The sequence below is a fragment of the Podarcis cretensis genome (genome assembly GCF_951804945.1).
Source record: "Podarcis cretensis genome assembly, chromosome: 1".
Taxonomy (NCBI): domain Eukaryota; kingdom Metazoa; phylum Chordata; class Lepidosauria; order Squamata; family Lacertidae; genus Podarcis; species Podarcis cretensis.
The window spans coordinates 48,969,081-48,988,174 of record NC_137170.1 but is presented as its reverse complement, the minus strand read 5'-3'; the positions used below and the strand labels follow the sequence as shown (position 1 = coordinate 48,988,174).

The 19,094-nt window shown below is 44.5% G+C and overlaps 1 protein-coding gene across 2 annotated transcripts in view; it reads left to right on the top strand.

Annotated features, from left to right (window-relative positions):
• GALNT16 (polypeptide N-acetylgalactosaminyltransferase 16) overlaps nt 1–19,094 on the top strand; it is a 144,847-nt gene that overhangs the window by 84,576 nt on the left and 41,177 nt on the right. For both annotated transcript variants that reach the window (XM_079990186.1, XM_079990187.1), the window contains exons 4-5: nt 12,904–12,971; nt 17,466–17,531. In XM_079990186.1, coding sequence (XP_079846312.1) covers nt 12,904–12,971; nt 17,466–17,531 — 134 coding nt within the window. The remainder of the gene's footprint in view (nt 1–12,903; nt 12,972–17,465; nt 17,532–19,094) is intronic.

Here is a 19,094-nt window from a genome sequence, read left to right as displayed (position 1 = left end):
CATCAAGCAGCAGATGGAGAGGTGGTACTGATGGGGAGAGGTATTTTGGTGTGAGAATTGAACTGGGAGCTTCTTCATGCAGTGCATATACTCTGGCACCTTCCTAATAATAATAATAATAATAATAATGCCATCCATCTGTCTCAAGAGACAATGGAGGAGTGTGCTTTTCGGGTGAAGCCAGATTGTTGGACAGTTACAGCGACTGCTGTGGCTGTAGAAGCCGATACGGGAGAGACAAGTTTTGTTGCAGCTGGGGCAAATGAAGGTTGTGCTGCTGCAGATGCACCATGGCGTTTCTTCTTTCTGCGCTCCTCCTGGTGGTCATTCCTCCTCTGGTCACTGTCTCCAGGCACTGCGGCCGTAATGATGATGATAGTAATGATAATGTACAGCAAATGTCTTGTAACTCAAAAGGTGCTGAGAATGGAAGTTTTTATCTAGTGCTGAAAGATGGTCGGTGCTGGCCACAGCTGAACCATAATTTGTGGATATTGTACAGCCGGGGTGCCATTGCTGAGAAGGTGATCCTTACAAGCCACAGTCCTTATGCGTTCATGTACAAATTACAATTAAAAATAGGAATCACACCCCAAAGTTCTGCTTTCTATTTTAACTCCCCCTTTCTAGTTTTTGTTTCAACATTATTGAATTAGTACCGGTATATATTTTTTAACGTAATAAAAAAAAAGTCAGCTGAAAAACTTTTCTCAGAAGGAGGGATTTGTGAGAAAGCAGCAACCAATCAGGGCTGGGCACAGCCGGTTTCTGCTGCAAACTAGCAGACCTTGTGTCTGCCTGCCTAGTCTCCATCAGGTCACATAGCCCTGAATAGGGTTCAGGCATGTGTGACATATCCAATTTTTAATATATATTCTTTTCATGCATCCTTGGCTTGGCTGCTTCTGGTTTTCTTTTTGCCGCAAATAAACATTTTCAATGACCATTTCCCCCAATATCTTTCCGGGCTAAAGAATGCAGCAAGACTGTTTACTCTTGGGGGTTGTTGCTGTTTCCTGAGAAAATGTCCTCTGCTCCCTTTGAGATATTAAACTTTTGCTAAAAGTGTCCTTTAAGCAGTCTTCCAGGTCAGAGAAATGCTTTCTCTGTGGACACAGAGGTGGGGAAAGGGGGAGGGAGAGAGAAAGGGAGAGTGTATCTCGGCTGGAAGGCAGCTGAGAGCACCACTGGCAGTGATGCATTATTCATCGGAACTATTTTCCCTCACTCCAGGTCTTAGGGTCTTGCAGAAAACTGCTTTGTGAATAAATAAGAGGTTCTTTCAAGTGCATCCTGGCTGGGCTTCATGAATGCAAGGATGCTTTTGCGCACTGGAGAAAACAGAACAAATCTTTTGCAAGGCAGTATTGGTCTTGGGGTGGCTGCCCCTGGGGAGCATAAAACTTTTGCTCCAAACAATAGGCAGTTAGGCCGGCAGGACAGACCCACAATCTTTATGTGCCCCCCTCAGCAGTAAAACAATCAAAGTCAATAACTGGCCATTCAATAACTGCCTCAAAATAAAGCCAACCTTCGAAGCAGAGGCACTGACAGCACACACCAGCTGAATAGCTCCTTAGCTCCCAGCAAAGATGGCTGAACTTTTTTTGGGTTCAGCAGTGCAACGCAGGAGCTATACAATATATTGCCCATCTAAGTGCTTCCTTTCCAAAATGACAGCTGCCAGGTCTCAAGTCTTCCTGGATGACTGTTGTTTCGCGGCCATTTCCGCAGGTCAGGAAGGCTGAAGCTTGGAGCGTTGATGAGAGCTGTTGCTTTATCAAGGGTAGGGCTGCCATATGTCCAGACATTACCTGGATTTCAAAGGCAGAATTGCCATCCAGGAGGGATTTCCGAAAGGCGGCACTTTGTCCTGGATCTTAGGCAAGTCAATCGAAAAATTGCTTTTGTGTGTGTGTGTGTGTTTTAAAAAAGCTCCTGGTTTTTACTTTTTGAAATATGGCAACCCTAATCAAGGGAGCAACTCAAATGGTAAGCCTATATAGGAGCTGCGGATTCCACACTTTCTTGGGTCTCAATCACAGAGCAACGCCATGGGCTGGGAACTTCAAAACTCTGAAGTACCTGCATTTCTCACCATCTCTTCTGCCTCTCTAGCCCTTGAGGGAGATGAGGGGAGTTCTAAGAGCCAGCCAGAAGCTCAGGCAGTTCGTATAGGAATCATCATGGCTGGGGCAGGAACATCAAGTTTGATGGCACTTCAGGATCACTGCAGGGTGGAGATCTGCTGGAGGGTCCAGCTCTCTTTGCTCTTCATCTGAGGAGACCTTAGCTTTGTGGCAAGGGGGGGAAAAATCCTGATAATTTTTTATTCTTTCATAGCACACCTAAACCTGACTGCAATTCTGACTAGAAATGGTTTCTTATCTCTAATTCCAACTAGGAATGGGCTAGAAATGAAGGGGGTCATAATTCCTTCCCATTCTGGAGATTCTTTCCCCTAATCCTGCCCCTGAATGAATGAGGGTTGGTTGTTAGGAGTTGGGGTGGGGAGAGGCATTCTGCCAGTCACATCATTTTGAAATCTCTGGAGCTAAACCACAGCATTCAAAACAGGTTCTAGGATTAAGACCTAGCGAATCTTGACTCCTATTAAATTCCCATTGCCTTCTATGGTTAAGAGAATACTTATAGCTCCAAGTCTTTGCTCATGGTGATAAAGTGTAAATTGTGGCTATGCTACACTCAAGGGTAAAGTATAAGGCTAGCAGGCAATCATCCATGAAGTCATATATCTCCCGGACTTTGCATTATCTGAATCAGAGGAATGGTTGGAGTTGACCTTCAGCAAAATGTTACGGTTAAGGTTATGACTGAAGCAGGGATGGTATGGGGTTGCAATGGCAACCAGAAGGCTGACAATCAGTGCTGGAAGGTAGTAAAAGCTTCCCTAGCACCTGGCCCATTTCCAGGCCCAAGTCTACCATTAAAGCCCTTCATAGCTTGATTCCTCAGTATCTGAAAGTTACTCTCTTCAAAGACCCCAAGATCTTCAAACGAGGCCTGTCTCTTAAGTGGTCTCCCATGGTGACATTTAGTGAGCAGTGAACTGTAGAGTGCCCCACCAGAGACCCACCTCAGAATCTTTTTGATACCAGACAAATAGGCATTTTTGTTTTCCCTCAGTGATTTCATTAACAAAGAAATAGTGGCCTAGTCTTTCCACATATTGCTGCCATTCTTCTGTTTCTGGATTGAATCCCTTAATTCTCCCATAGGATATCTTTTTTTATTTTTCTTGTTGCCATATAAGACCAGGTTACTAAATTTTAAGACCCAGAAAAAGAGGCAACAGCCTCTTGATGAACAGTTTAGCACACAACTGGATAGGAAAATGAAAGTAACCACAAGAACAAGCTAAATTGTAGTCTTGAGATAATGCTTAGCTCTATCATTACCCATTACTACACCCAGGCTTTTAAAGATCATTTTTTAAAAATCTGTCTAACGTTATGGTTTGAGCATGGTTGCTTTCGTTCTGTGGAACTTATCTCTTGGCTTTCTGTATTAGCTGCTTGTTGCTGTGATGTTTTAATCTCCAGACCCTCTTCCTTGGAATGGTTATTTTTTTTATAGTTGCTTTATTTCCTGCTTTATTGATTCTTGATTTATTGAAACTGTGATTTTTAATGCTTTATTTTGTACGTCACCCAGAAAACTATTGTTGGGTGCTTGATGAATGGAGTAAATAAATCAACAGCTTGTGGCGTGTCTGTGGTGCAGCTGGGGCCGAAAGCAAAGGCGTGAATTGGCCAATGAGGAAGTCAGCTCTGAGAGTGGTCAGTCATCAAATCCTTATGAGAAGGTGCTGCAGGGACACAAAAGCCTGAGGCCTGTTTGATACATTTCCTGTGAAGTAGTGCGATAGTCACTGTCCCATCATTCTCTTACAAAACGCGTGCAGTGTTTTTAACTTTCACCCGTCTGTTTAGGTCTGCCCTAATTATATAGGTAGAGGTTGTAGAAATATAATTATCAGGAGCGCTGTGAGAACAATCACAAGATGGCAGCTGCTGCGCTACATTGAGTAATGCATGAAACATGCCAGCTAATCTTGAGGATAGGTCCAAACATGCCAATTGAGATGATACAGAGCCCAACCTTCCCCATCATTGGGATGTTTTAGATTGCAACTCCCATCAGCCCCAGCCAGCACGGTCAGGTATGAAGGATGTCGCAAGCCAAGAACATCTGGAGAGAGCCCACTGTGATATCCTGCCAGGGTTTGCCTCATTGCTGGGCTCACTGGGATGTCAGCAAAAGACAGCACCTAGTAGTGAAGTCAATACTGCCTGGCAGCCCAACATGTGGAATGAGCCATGGCTGCTGGCCTTACACCCGCAGCCTAATTCCTTCCTACTTTTTCTTGAAGGTCTTTGGCAACCATCACTACCTGAGTGGAAGTGGTGGTGCTCAGATATCAGACTCCAACCAGGAAAAAACCAAGTCTGAATCTCCTCAGAAGGCCTTATATCCTGCATATCTTGAAGAGGATACATATCCCCAAGCCCAATGTCCTGAAGGGAGCACTGTTTCGTTGTTTTAGCCAGGGCTGTCTCTATCTGGGGGTGCAAGGGGTGCAGGGCACCTGGGTGCCAAATTCTGGGGGGCACCAGATGCCCGCTGCTGAAGCCACCTAAGCTCTTACCACCACCACCTCAGAGACTGAGCAACAGCTGCCATCGCCGCTCCCCATGGCGGGGCACCTGACCTGGCTGCCATTGCTCAGAGCCCCGGCTGGGAGAGGAGGATGAGGAAGGAGTGTGGGAAAAAGCAGCGGCGGTGCCAGTGGCAGCATCTGCAGTGGCGGGGAGGTGGTAGGCAGCGGCGGGAAGGTGCGTGTGGTGGAGCTGGACAGGCCACTGCTGCAGTGCTCCTGCAGAATGGAGCGGGCGACGGGGCAGGTCCTGCGGAGAAGGACAAGGCGGCAGCAGGGACTGTCACCACCCCTCACAGCTGCGACGGCATCTCAGGCCAAGCCTGAGTTGGGCTCAGTGGTGAAGCTGGAGCAGCCGCTGGTGCTGCAGAGACCTTGGGAGAAGCTGTGACTGGAGGAGCGGGAGGAGGAAAAGGAGGCGAAGCGAGTGAGCAAGAGCATCAAGTGGGCACTCAAGGATCAGAAAAGGGAATACAAGCAGACACACTGCCATGGTGGTGTGCAGGGCCAGCCAGAGTCCCATCTCAGCCTCTCCCTTCCCTGCCCCGCAGAGCCCGCCTGCTGGGAAGTGGTGGCTCCTTCACCTGCCCGTCCAACAGATGGACAATTCATGTGGGGAAATAGTTTCTGGCATGTTATTTTGTTTCTGTGGGGGCTAATTCCTCCATACCACTGCACTGTGCATATTTGAATGAAACCATGAGTCCATGGTGCTCATGTATACTTTAGCAGTTTGTGCCTTTTTCATGAGACCAGCAAGAAACAGAAAGTTCCCTTTTGCTCAGGTTCACTTGTTATTCTTGGTTTGCTGATAGAAATAGAAACAATAACAACTCTGGCTTAATTTTCAAGGTGCTTGAGGTAAGCCATGTATCTCAATAAAATGGATCTGAATGCACTAGGCTGGGCATGAATTATTACTGTGAGTATAATTGCTGCTGCCTTCGCCTACACAGCCGGAGTCCATACCACTAAGTAATTACTGTAAAGTGCTGTGGGGTACCTGAAGTATGAAAAGGGCTGCTCTGTTCCAACTATTGGTTGCTTGCAAGCCTGCACAGGACCGCAGCAAAATCAGGCAAGAGGGAGGTGATGGTGTAAAAATTGTGCTGCCTGCCTATTTTGCAGTGGCCGGTCACCCTCTTCTGATGCCATTCTGCTTTCCTTCCAAAAGTGCAGCAGGTGGATTTGGCCTTCTGTGACAATTAGGGGCTGATTTGATTTTGATTAATTAGCCATTCGAGTAGCACCTGTTGAAAATTATATGTAATTAAATTGTTATAGATGATTACAGAGTTGTTTTCCAAAACAGAAGTTTAATTTCACTTTGGGGAATGGCAGCGATGAAGAAGTCCGATTGACGAGTTAACGTTAAGGCCAAAAATCTATAAAACCAGCTAATGAGTTTCTATGCCTGAGTTGTGGCTTGATGCCCCATGAGACTCCTATTTCAAAGATGATGAGATCCCAACCAGTCTGTTTGAAATCTGGGGGCAATTGGGAAGTCTGAAAATAAACTTCCAGGCGGAGCTGGTGTAGCATTGCGGCTAAGACTCCAGAGGCCTTGTTTTGAATCTCACTTCTGCTGCAATGAATGGTGAATGGTCAAAGGAATAGAAAAGTTGTACTCTGCCTCACAATATGGGGATAATAATTATGACCTTTAAAAAAAACTGTCCTTGTAAGGGATTGAGCTGTTTAAAGTGCGATCCCTCAGAAAGTTTTTAATCCAATCACAGATGGTAGAGGAAAGGTCCAGGTCCATCAGTTGCCTCAGGCCTTGCCTAAGCTAGGATAAAGGATGCAGGGAGAGGAGCACCAGGTAGAGCATGGAGTGAGCATGGAGCCTAAAGAGAGAGAAACTAGCATTGGGATGGGGTGGGATTGGCCGGGGATGAAGCCTTATTGCTGATGAGTGGCCACTATGTGGGGCAATTAGTTTGAAGCAATGCAAGCACCAAAGAACTGGAGGTTGCGTGAAAGCAATGTACTACAGACACGATGGGAGACAGCAGGGAGCAAAGGCTTGGTGGGGAAGGCAGGCCACCTGTCTTCTTGGATTGGACAAATAAATGGGAATGGTGATCAGTCTCACAATACTGGCATGTACTATAGACCAGGGGTTCCCAATTCATGGTCCACGGATCACAAACCTCGTTGAAGGGGCCCCTGGCATGTTTGTGAAGAACACTTACAATTTGAATTTTCGTGGGATTCTACGGAACTCATGTAATACAATAAAATACAGTATAAGAAATAAAAGGAATAATGAAGTGCAATTAAAAATCAAAGCATCTAGCACAAGGCATGGCAGTAGCTACAATAGGCAGAAAAATCATGCAGCGGTTTGCCAAAGCCTTGGGAATTTTCAAGTGGCCCATGGCGGGGGTGGGGTGAGGGGAAGCTATTACTATTGGGGAATGTTGTTGTTGTGAATTGTTTTTAATATTGTTTGTAATGTCGTAACCCACTCTGGGACCTTGTATAAATTAACAACATTGATGGTTGATGTTAAAACATTAACATCATTAGACATTTAAAAAATCCCCACTGCTCTGAGAACACAAATTGAGGTTTTTAGACTTATCATAAACTGGTCCAAACAACAACAACACACCCCAAAAGAAGATCCAATAGTGTATTAGCATTTTGTCACTCACTTTCATACCAACAGTGCAAATACAATTTGGTCTAAATGTACAGATTGACAAGCAACAAACTGTTGAATTGAGATTGGTAAGCAGGGAGGCCAACAGTAGCCAGAGCCCATGACAGACGGAAGCAGTTCTAGGTTTGTCCCCATGCTGATCCTCATTTAGTTCTGCAAGGCAGTGCTGAGACCCAGGAGAAGGTGGCTGACAGCCAGTGGCACCCCTGGGCAGATTGCAGGTAAGAAGACAGACATGTGGGCATTCACTGAGGGCAGACTGAGGTTGGTGGGGCAGCACCCCATTTGCCCAAATAGGCCAGCTTCCACTACCATAGAAACAACAGGCCGCCTTATCCTGATGAGCTGCAGTCTGGTGGGGAGGAAAAAATACAATTCCAGAACCTTGAGTGGAAAATGTGGTTTGAAAGTCTGGCTATTAATTGCCTTTTATCTCTAGGTGCATATAAACAATACAGTTATTGATTTGTGCAATCGTTGGCACACATCATGCAGGAAGCAAGTACCAAGGGCTGTCAACCATTGAATATCTATTATGATCCAAGTTTAATGAATTGCATAGTGAACATAATCCACAGTTCAGACAAAAGAGGTTGCAATTTAAATAGCTATGTTGATATGTGACTAAATGTAGAACTTGGGGGAACTATGGAAGTTGGAATCTAAAGTTACGAAAAGCAGGAATAATACATTTCGCTAATCTTGCCATTGGAAGCCTTTCCCCTTTTCTATTTTTTTTTAAAATAGATATTTATTAAAGTTTTTAGCAAAATACAACAAAAAAGAAAAAACACAAAGCAGAAAAATACACAAAACACAAAAAGTAAGTAAAAAGAAAAAGAAAAAAAAGAAAAAATCCATTATTCTTTTGCTAACTTTAAAGCTCATATCCTTATTTTTCTGACCCCCTCACACCTTCCCTTTTTGTATTCCCATTTACATAATCTGATCAGCAAATCCTTACCCTCTTTTATTTATCTTAACTCTATATCTTAACGTGTCAAAATTCTATATTTTCACCCATTATCAATTCACTTATTGCATACTCTTTTTAACTTTGTTGCTAATACCACTTGTTTTCAATCCAACATCATTTTAACATTCATTAATTTTGTAATACTTCTGCAGGTATTCTTTAAATTTATTCCAATCTTCTTCCACCAACTCTTCTCCCAGATCTCGGATTCTGCCAGTCATTTCCGCTAATTCCATATAATCCATCACCTTCATCTGCCACTCTTCCAGGGTGGGTAGATCTTGTGTCTTCCAATACTTCGCGATGAGTATTCTTGCTGCTGTTGTTGCATACATAAAAAAAGTTCTATCCTTCTTTGGCTCCAATTGGCCGACCATGCCCAGGAGAAAGGCCTCTGGTTTCTTCAGGGCCTTTCCCCTTTTCTAGTGTGACAGCAAGCTGGACTAGATAGGGAGGAATTGCCAGGAGAAATAATGTACAGTATATACTGACAACCCCTTTTGAAATTATGGATTTGTGTTTGAGGGGGGCACAAAGATGGTAAGAGAGACCTGAAGCTTGGAGTCAGGGGGCTCCTTATTTTTTGCAGAAGTGAAAAAAACCCCAAAAAACAGAGAATAAAGTCATTCAGAATTACATACCTGATTTTGTTCTGAGGAAATATTTACTTGGCAAGGATTGTCTTAAGCCATCCACTCTCTGAGGACTTATCCTTGTTTCTCAATGGGTGTTGCTATTAATGCACACATGTTTGCATCTGCTGTTGGTATTGGGTGCAAAGGAATGATGAGTTGTGCTTAACTTCTTGAGGATGGAGCATGTTTTAGATCTCCAACTATCTGATCTAGGCAAAAATTGTGTGAAATTTTGCTGTTGCTGAACATTAAGGTATTTGTCCCTTTGGGAGCCCTAGTTCTGGCAAGGCAGGGATCCTGAAGTGTGATGTGCAGGAGCAGCCTGTCTTCCAGAAACATTTAAATGGCCTCTTGAACAGCTTTCTCATTGGCGTCTCATGTCCTCTGCAGTGGGATGGTTGTCGGTCTGTTTGCTTGACATCTTTTGCATCGCAAGAAGCAGCTGTCTCTCATGAACTGCTTGCTCATTTGGCATCCCCCACCCCCTCGCTTGCTCTGCAGAAGATCTCTGTCAGTGAAAGTGTGTCTGCCCCAGCTACTTGCTCCAAGATATATCCTGGAACAGCTGGACTTCAGTCTGCAGGACTTCATCCCGCATAGTGTCTCAGGGAAATCAGTCCCTCATAATATTCAAAGCACTATCCTTACATTATTTCAGCTTTTCTTACAACACCCCTGTGAAGTAGGCAGTGATGATGGGGGGGATTTTTCCTAGTGCTTAATTCTTTCACGGAGAATTGTCCATTTCACGAGTTCATTAGTAACAAAGAATGGGTGCAAACTGCAAATTACAGTAGGCAAGTGTGGCTGTTCCTGAGTTTTTAGCTTTGTTTAAGGTATTTTATTTTACTTCTTTATTTTTGTACTCTTTTGTACTTACTCTTTTCGAGAACAAGGTTGGGGAACCTCAGGTCCGTGGGCTGAATGGGGTCCTCCAGGCCTCTCTGTCTGGCCCTCAGGAATCTCCCTAATCCAGGCCACCTTCCATCCCTCATCACCCCACTCTGTGCCCTCCTTAAATACTTTTGTCTGGCTGCAACATAACCTTGAACATTGATAATGCCCATTGCTTGCCTCAATGGAGGATGGGGACAGGCATGTTTGTGCACAAACTTCTGCCTTTTGCAAGGCTAGACATTATCCTTCTATACAAAGGTAAGCATCACCTCATTTGCTTGGCCTATCCTTGTTTTGGCCTTGCTCACACATGGGATGCAGGCCCTGGAATTTTGGCCACAAAGGAATGTGGGCTTCAGGTGGCAAAATGGCTCCTCTGCTCTGCTCTAGAGTGCTATATTCTTTCTGGTTGCCTTATGCAAATTTCCCTATTCTGCAATAATTTTTTTCTGGAAACCCCACAAAAGGGTTCAGTATCGTTTATCTCCACCTTGTGGTGTGGTCTGGGGGGGAGCAGAAGCCAAAAGAATAAAGACTTGTCTGAGTTATTCCTCTGGCGGTCTTTTCATGTGGAACTATGTGCACATAGATTGTACTAGGAATGACTTGCCCCAGAAAGTGGAGACATCTGTGATAAGAAATAGACACTAGGCTTGTGGACAAGTGAGAGAGAGAGAGAGAACTCTGTCTTTGGGATGTCGTAGAGGTTGATTATATTTCAGAAATCAGGAGCTGGTGATGCTAGAGGGAAGTGGGATTCTTCCTGTGAGAGAGGATCATTTCAAAGAACAAGAGAGAAGATTCCAACTGTGGGATGGGTTTTAATGGGTAGGAGAGGATATATTAATTGCAATTTATCCATCCAGCCGCCCACATATGTGGGTTGAGAACAGCTTTTCAAATCCCATCCTTGGCAGCAAAATTAAAAGCATAGGAATTACGTGGTAAAACCTTGTTTTGAGCAAGTCCAGCTATGAAAAGTTGGTTCCCCTTTCTTACCCAGCTTATAAAGATTCAGGAAACAACCTGGGAAGTAAATTTAAAAATAAAAATTAAATTTACTTTATTTTTTATGCATTGCATCACAGCAACAGTAGCAATAAAAAATTGTGCAAGCAAAATACTTGTACTTACTTCAGGCACGTGCCAAAGGCTGAAACAATCAGTGTGCATCCAATGCTTCAAAGGAAGAGGGAGGGGTGAGAGGAACAGGAAGTACTATATATTCCTTCCTCTCTAGATGAGAAAGGGTAATGACATCACACAGAGTCCTCTCTACTAATTGTGTTTCTATGGTCTTAGTATCTGCCTATCAGCAGTACACCTTTGTGGACTTAGCCTTTTCTCATGCTAACTAGCAAGAATATTCATTTGTTAGGTTTGGCTGCTAATCGCCCACACTAACTGCCTTTGTTTTACTCCCACAGTTGCTAATGGGAATTCAGATCTATAGGGAATAATATTGATAGGAGACAGGTGATTGAAATGTGACTAAGGGCCCCTCCAGAATGATTGTTTTTCGTGTGTAGGTATATTCTGCAGCATGTCATTCATGTAACAATAGTGCATTAATGCTGGATTTATCCACACGTTATTCTGCTTTATTAGGTTTTCTGCCATGCTTCCCCGGTGTTATTGCTGCCTGGAGGGGCACTCTGGTGCTATAACACATCAAAAGTGGGGCAAGCAGCCAGACAACACTCAGAATGTGGAAGGGAAAATTGCAGGATTTTAGCAGGGAGCGATGGGACAGGCACATACCGCAGAGGAAGCAGCGTGAGCAACCCAAAATGTTTGCAGACGCAAATGGTATTGAAAGTGCAATCACGTATAACCATCACAAATAGCCTGAGCACAAATCATGATGGATGCTCAGTAAAAAGGGCATGTGGAGGGGTCCATAACAAACAAGCATTTGAATTAAGAAACAGAGTTCAGGGATTTGAAATATAGTTCAGCAATTGATATTTGTATCTGGTTGCAATGACTTCCGTTAGCAGAGAGGGCACACGCTCAACATAGATAACTACAGATAGGCATCCTTTTCCAGAGATCTGCAGAATGAGCAGTGCTCCTAAATCTCTCTTGCCTCCCCCAACACAACTTTCCCTTTCAAGCAAAAGATAAGAGGGGCAGGGATTTGCTGTCCCAAGGCCAGATGTGCAGTCACAAATTTCTGGATTGGAAAAGCACTCATTCTGTTTCATATGGAAGATTCACAGGACCTTTTCAAAAATCAGGTTTTAAAGTATACATCTAAAATTATTTTGAATAGATACCCCAACAAACAGGTTTTTGAAAACACACATTTGGTAAGAAAACACACATTTAATTTGTGGGCTCAGGCGCAAGGTGCACGCAGCCAGCGGGGACCCAGGAAGGAATGGTGAATGAACACAGAACAAAGTATTGGGTTCGAATAGGCTACAACTTTATTGATAACAGATGTAAGTAGGTTTTGACATAGGCACTGGCTATGTATCCTGAATCAGTCAGCCTGACTGCTGATTGTTTGGCTGGGTGGACCCTGGGTGGACCCTATGACGTACATCAAATCAGGATGATCCTGCCAGAGCCACCACTCAGACGGGGTGCCAAGGCCCATCAGCCCCCATTTGGGCATCAGGATGAGCACCCCCTCCAGGACCCCTTTGTCAATCTTTTATCGTGACTCTCTTTTGTTGACAATGTGATCATGCCCCATGGGCGGCTGCAATTGGCCCATTCAAACAGGCAGGCTCCTGCGAACCCATGGGGCCACAGGAGGAGGGGCCTTTGTTCCCCTTCAACAGCCACATAGGGTGGTGGGAAGATGGTGCCTGGCTCTGCCTTATTGCACCAGGCCACAAACCACTGCTCCTGGGGGACTCACGGGAAGAGGCAATTGTTGCTGTCTAATCTGCTGAAACAGCTCTCAGAAAAATGCATCCTTTTGCAGGTGAGAAAGGGATCATTGGCGGATCAGAACTATTAAAGAGGGCTTATTTTATTTAGAATATCAAAGGCAAACCCTTATATTTTTAATTGATGTTCTTGTTATTCATTTTAGTGTTCTGAACCGTACTCCTGTCAACCTAATTCAGGAAATAATTTTAGTGGATGACTTCAGCTCTGATCGTAAGTATTACTTTTCTTTGTTTCTCTAATTATCTTATTTCCTTTTTATTCATTTTCATGTGGTTGTATACATTTTTTCTGCTCCACTCAGGATATTTCCTCACTTTTTCATCTGAGGAAAAGAGTGAGAACAAAGGCAGGAGCAAAGCTTTGTTGCGCTTTGTTTTAATTTCCACCTGAGGAAAAGAAACTAGCCAATTTTTTCTTGTTATGGTGTCTTTCCGTCGATTCTCAGTGTGACAGTCCTGCCCAGGAAGCCAGAATGCTCAGTTTGGTTTCATTAACCACCATTTTGTGGGTCATTATTGTAAGTATAACAAGTGGTGTGCACAGCTAGGAGCCCCAATTATATAGGTTCAAAGGGGAGGAGGTAATGTATGCTGCACTGTGTTTTTGGCAGACTAAGACTGTTATCCACAAAATTCTTGCTGAGGTTTTCATACAGCAGAACTATCCCAGAACAATAAGTGCCTGGAATTCTGCTGCAAGAGGCACTATCCTTTCTTGAGAAAAATAGCACAAGAGAATAATGTCTGTTCCATCTTTGAAGCTGGACTTTTAAGTGACTTTCTCCAGTAATAAAAACAAGTGGCTAGGAAATTTCAATTCTTCAATTTTTGTAAAACCAAAGTGAGGGCCAAATGTGTCATTAACAATCATGACTTGTTTCCAATGCAGCACTAAGTAAGCATCCCGCTAATGCAACAATGTCCATGTGCACAATGGGACTTTCCTTCCCCTGTGCTGCCCCCAAGTCTGTTCTGAGGTTTTCTGTAACCCTCTGGAACAAATTTTGGGAGTGCATGGGGAAAGAGAGCAGGTCCTCTTGTGGAACAGCAAGTCCTGTTGTGGAAGCAGAAAACCTTGCGGTGACAGGATGCATACTTAAAACTGCATTGGATACAAGCCCATGTCTGCATTTAAAAGAGAGAAAACAAATCATTAACAGCAGGAAGGGGAGGGGTTCATTGGGGCCATGGCACACAGGAAAGGGAGGTTTAATTCCATGCTCACCTCCCAGTCATGATGAAAATCTTCCTCCCTCCCTCCCCAGTTGTTCTTAGCCCTGCAAGGAAAGCTCCTATTAGCACCAATGGAAGAATTCCTGCTTCTAATTTCAGCTGGAAGGATTTCCATTGGGAATGCAGCAGGCAAAGGGGAAGATGGGGCTTGTCAACCTGGGAAGGTATCCCATCTGGGAGAAGGAAAACTGATACTAAACCTCTGCTGCCTTGTGGCTATACTCATTTGTGAGAAAGACTTCAGGAGTAAACCCTGAGGAATAATCTGTACCTGCTGCCTTGTGGGAGAAGGGAAGGCTAAGGAGTACAGCCTGCACAAATCCAGAGTACAGTTCCTAAGACGGTTGGATGGCGCCTTGTATGCCTCCTTCTGGCAACTCCTGCAGCCAAGCTGGTGCCAAATGTGTTGCTCTGCTTTCCTTTGGACCACCTCAGGGAGGCTGAGAGCGGGGTCTTGTAGTCTGGGCAGCCCAGGACCTCCATACACACTGCCCAGGCTTACAAAACATACACTGCCTAGGCAGAGAAAACAACATGGGAGGCAGCAGTTAGAAGTTACGGTCTCTGCAGCCACAGCAGGCGTTGTGATTCTCCAGAGGTTTGAGGTCATTTAACTTCCCTCGCTTTCCTCGATGTGTCAGAAGATGCCATGTCACACCATATCAGATACCTTGACCCTGGAATTCACTTGTGCACGTGCTGCATTTTGATAGTCTTGGAATACATTTCATTGTTTTCATGTACAATACAATTATAAAGCACCGTACCCAAACAGATACAGAATTACTCTCCAAATCTCCACTTTCTCTAAGCATTATTTTTATTTACATTTCATGAGCAGTATTTCCAAACCACCTTTCAACATATGCTCTCTGGGGATTGCTATCAAGACCTATGAAGGGAGCATCTCAAATGAAGCCCCTTGAATGGATGTTGCTAATATAACCGGAATGGGATTCTGCTGTGTTCTTGGAGTGTGAATTACCTAAAATGGATTCATGGGCTATTTTTGTACATGGATTTCCTTGCTGAGCACATGTCCAGCAATATCTCAGTATCCTTTAATCAAGTGTTCCTGTCACTGCATCTCAGCAATACAGCTCCTGACAAACTGCCCTCACCAGAGCAATATTTCAGGTGGCAAGAAGCTATAGAAATGGAGAAGCTCCAGGATAGAAGTGCCAAGAAAAGTATTTTGGCTGGTAGCCTTTGTGTGTCTTGCCAGGATACTGAAGCTGTGGGAAGATGATAAGCGAGGGGCTTCTCAAAGCCTGGATAATAGCACACAATAAAAACACTGCTGTTGCTGGGTAGTAAGAGAGTATCAAAGTGGTGAAGTTTTGTCTCTGGGGTGTGTTGCTCCAGAGACCCCTGAAATTATTTTTCAGTGGTCAGCCATTGAAATATATGTATCATCTACAGTATTGTTGTATTAAATACTCCAGAATGAGCTGAACCAATGGGAGAGAACTTAAGTACTCTGCTGGGTCAGACTAAAGGTCCATTTAGTCCAGCACCTTTTCTCAGACCAGTCAATAGGATCCCTATGGGAAGTCTAGAAGCAGGACCTGGGTGCAACAGCACTCTCCCCACTTGTGATTCCCAACAACTGGGTTACAGGCACATACTGCACCCAACGAGACGCGGGTGGCACTGCGGTCTAAACCACTGAGCCTAGGACTTCCCGATCAGAAGGTCGGCGGTTCGAATCCCCACAACGGGGTGAGCTCCCATTTGCCTGGTCCCAGCTCCTGCCAACTTAGCAGTTCGGAAGCATGTCAAAGTGCAAGTAGATAAATAGGTACCGCTCCAGCTGGAAGATAAACAGCATTTCCGTGTGCTGCTCTGGTTTTGCCAGAAGCGGCTTAGTCATGCTGGCCACATGACCCGGGAGCTGTCTGCGGACAAACGCTGGCTCCCTCAGCCTATAGAGCGAGATGAGCGCCGCAACCCCAGAGTCATCAGCAACTGAACCTAACGGTCAGGGGTACCTGTACCTTTACCTTACTGCACCCAGCACTACACAGACATAGTGGCTAGTAGCCATTGGTAGCCTAATCCTCTTTGAATTTGTCTAATCCCATTACGGCCATCCAAGAATAGCTATCCTATCCAACAGTGTGCTTCATTTTATGTGGGATGTAGACTGGCAGCTCTGCATTAGAGCCATATGATATGTCCTGCTGTGTTTATCTTGACAGATAAAAGAGTTGAGTGTGAATGTCTTGCTCCTCTTTCAACTCTTTTCTCATTTCACTGCATTCTCTCCCTTTCTTTTTCTTAGCATCCAGCCTGTGCCTCTGCCATAAATCTCTTTCATGTTTCTCCTAAAAGTCAACAGGCAGAGCTACATGTTACAGAGCAAACACAAGGACCCTGACTCTTGGTCTTGTAATGGTGATGCAGGGATCAGAGTGGCATTTGCCTGGGAAAGTCAGGGTGTGAATAGGGGAGCTGAACTTTTCCTCCACCTGCTGATTCTGCACACAACCTCCCCCTTCCCCCATTTTCTCCACAGCCAGGCATATTTCCAGCCCTGGAGTCGGCTGAGCTAAAAAGGAAATGTGTGTTTGGAGTCTTGGAGATAAATCAGTCCACCATTTCTTCCATGCTGTTTCTCCTCCCTGCTTTACCATTAACCTCCAAATATGAGTTTGCAAAACACATGTTTTCTGATGTGCCATGTTGTTATATCCTGAGGCAGGTTCCCTCCTGCCTGCAGTTGGGTTTTAAAGCAGCTCTCTATTGTAGCTGATAGAATAGGTTGCAGTCCATGCTTGGTTGTGGGGTGTGTGGGGTGCCCACAACAGTTTCTCTGGTTTGCAAATGTGCCAGGGCCTCCGAAAAGCTGATAACCCCTGCCTTAAGGCATACGCTGTCTGTGGTATCAGCTGTTCACAAACGTCACAGCATAAAACCAGGCCTCTATAGTTCCTTCTTCCCTTGTAAAGTGCCCTCTGGAAAGGACGATTTGCTTCAGAGAAGACACAGTGGCAATGGAAGTGCTTAACTTTTCCCTTGCCAGTTGTTTCCCCTCTAACTATTCTCCTCTTCCCCTCGCTGGGAGGGAAATTTGAGTGAAAGTAGGCTGGCAGAGGAAAGGTTAAGCACTCCCTTCTCTCCTACTCTAAAGCTCTCCCTTTTCTGTAGGAGCTTGGAGAAGGAGAAGGATCTGCTGGGCTTTGCAGCCCATGGCTGCAGTGTGGTGTGTAGTGTGCCTCCACAGATCTTACAAATGCTGACTAAAACCTTTGAGGCAGAGGAGGAGCTGAGTGGTAAGCAGACTTCTTTGGGCGATAACTTGAGGCGATGGGATTAAAGCCATTTATTTTGGGATCAACAAATTGATTAATATCGTAAATGAAAGCAAAGCTTTGCCCTCTGTTGAGACACATGGGGAGAGTTAATTGCAGCTTTATGTCGATGCCAAACAAACTAGGCACTGGCGCCAACTGTTTTCTCTTCTCTTCAGCTGAGGATTGCCAGCTCCTTACCAAGATACCAAAGGTCAAGTGTCTTCGCAACAGCCGGCGAGAAGGTGAGTATGACAGATTTTGCAAGAATCGTTCACTTTTAGAAGGACCCAATGGTAGCACAAATTAACACTTGTGGGTGTTGGGGGACATATGACGGCCTCCACCTCTGAACCAACCAAGTCCCTTTCCTATATCTAGTTTCATCACCATCAACATCGGATGAAGACCCATTACCAGCAAGAAGTTCTGTCTTGTCTGAGTTGAGTTTCAGTATATTCACTCGCATTTCAGCCCATTACAAACCTCAGGCAGTGATTCAATTGCAAAAAAAGGACCACAATTTATTCAGGTGGAAAAGATAAATAGAGCTAGGCACCATCAGTATACTGATAAAAATCCGCTCCAAAACTCAGCACGACTTCTCCCAATGGTTTCACTGTAAAGAAGTATGATGGAAAGGATAGAAGTCTGTTGTATTCCACAGGGAAGCACATGGGGGAGGAACAGCAATCAGCTGGAATTTTCCAGCAATTAGGAGCAGAACTACTATAAAGCAGAGCTTCCTGTTCCTATCCCATATTCTTGATCCAGAAAGATGCTGTGATATAAAAAAAGATACAGTAAGTTCAAAAGAATCAGCAGAGTTACACTCCCTGGTAATTCCCCATGCACAGATAATAAACTAAGAGAATCTCAGTCCTGAGTTCTAGTTAGGAATCAGGTGGAAATGGGTCTAGATATGGGGAGCACTACATGCAACTGTAGATTTGGCCACAATACAGTTCAGCCAACTTGGCTAGAAAATAAACTGGATATTGCTCCCCAATTCATCCAAGGAGGGCTTCTTTTAAATATGGTCTTGCTGCAGCAGGGATGGGGAACTGGTGGCCCTCCAGATGTTTTTGAACCACAGCGCCCATCCTTCATGACCATTGGCTGGGGCTGATGGGACCTGTAGTCCAACAACATCTGGAGAGCTATAGGTTTCCCACCACAGGGCTAAATGGTACAAAGACCCCCTTTGATTAAGGATAGATTATCTTCCACAAGATGGCCATCACTTTCTCCCAGCTTATTAATTCTAGGAAGGTCAGACTGAGATAAAGTGGTATGTGCAGATCTACGTATTCTGTCTACATCTTTGGATTTTAAAAGCTGAAACCAATCCAATAAAACCTGACCAGAGGACGATGCAATTGCTATTGACTCTGTCTGCATGGAGTCAAGGTCAGAGCGGAGGGGAGCGATTGTGTCCACAAAGAACACTGCAGAAATGTTGCAGCAGGCCTGAGGATTCATAACAATCCAAGGAGGGAGAGTTAGGTTTTTTATTGTATTTTTAATATTTTGTTGGAAGCCGCCCAGAAATGCGTGGGGTATTAATAATAATAATAATAATAATAATAATAATAATAATAATTGGTTACTAAAGCTCAGAAAAGCTCCACTGGATAAGGTTGCACAGACACAATGGTGGTCAAGAAGAAAGAGCACCATGGAACAGGTCTTCACGTGGCCTCTAAGCTGTGTTCTGATGGATTTGCACTCAAGCTGTCATCCCTGTTGCCTCATTGTACAGAATACTCTACTGAGCCATGGTGAGGCCTGTGCCTTGGCAGGTGGGA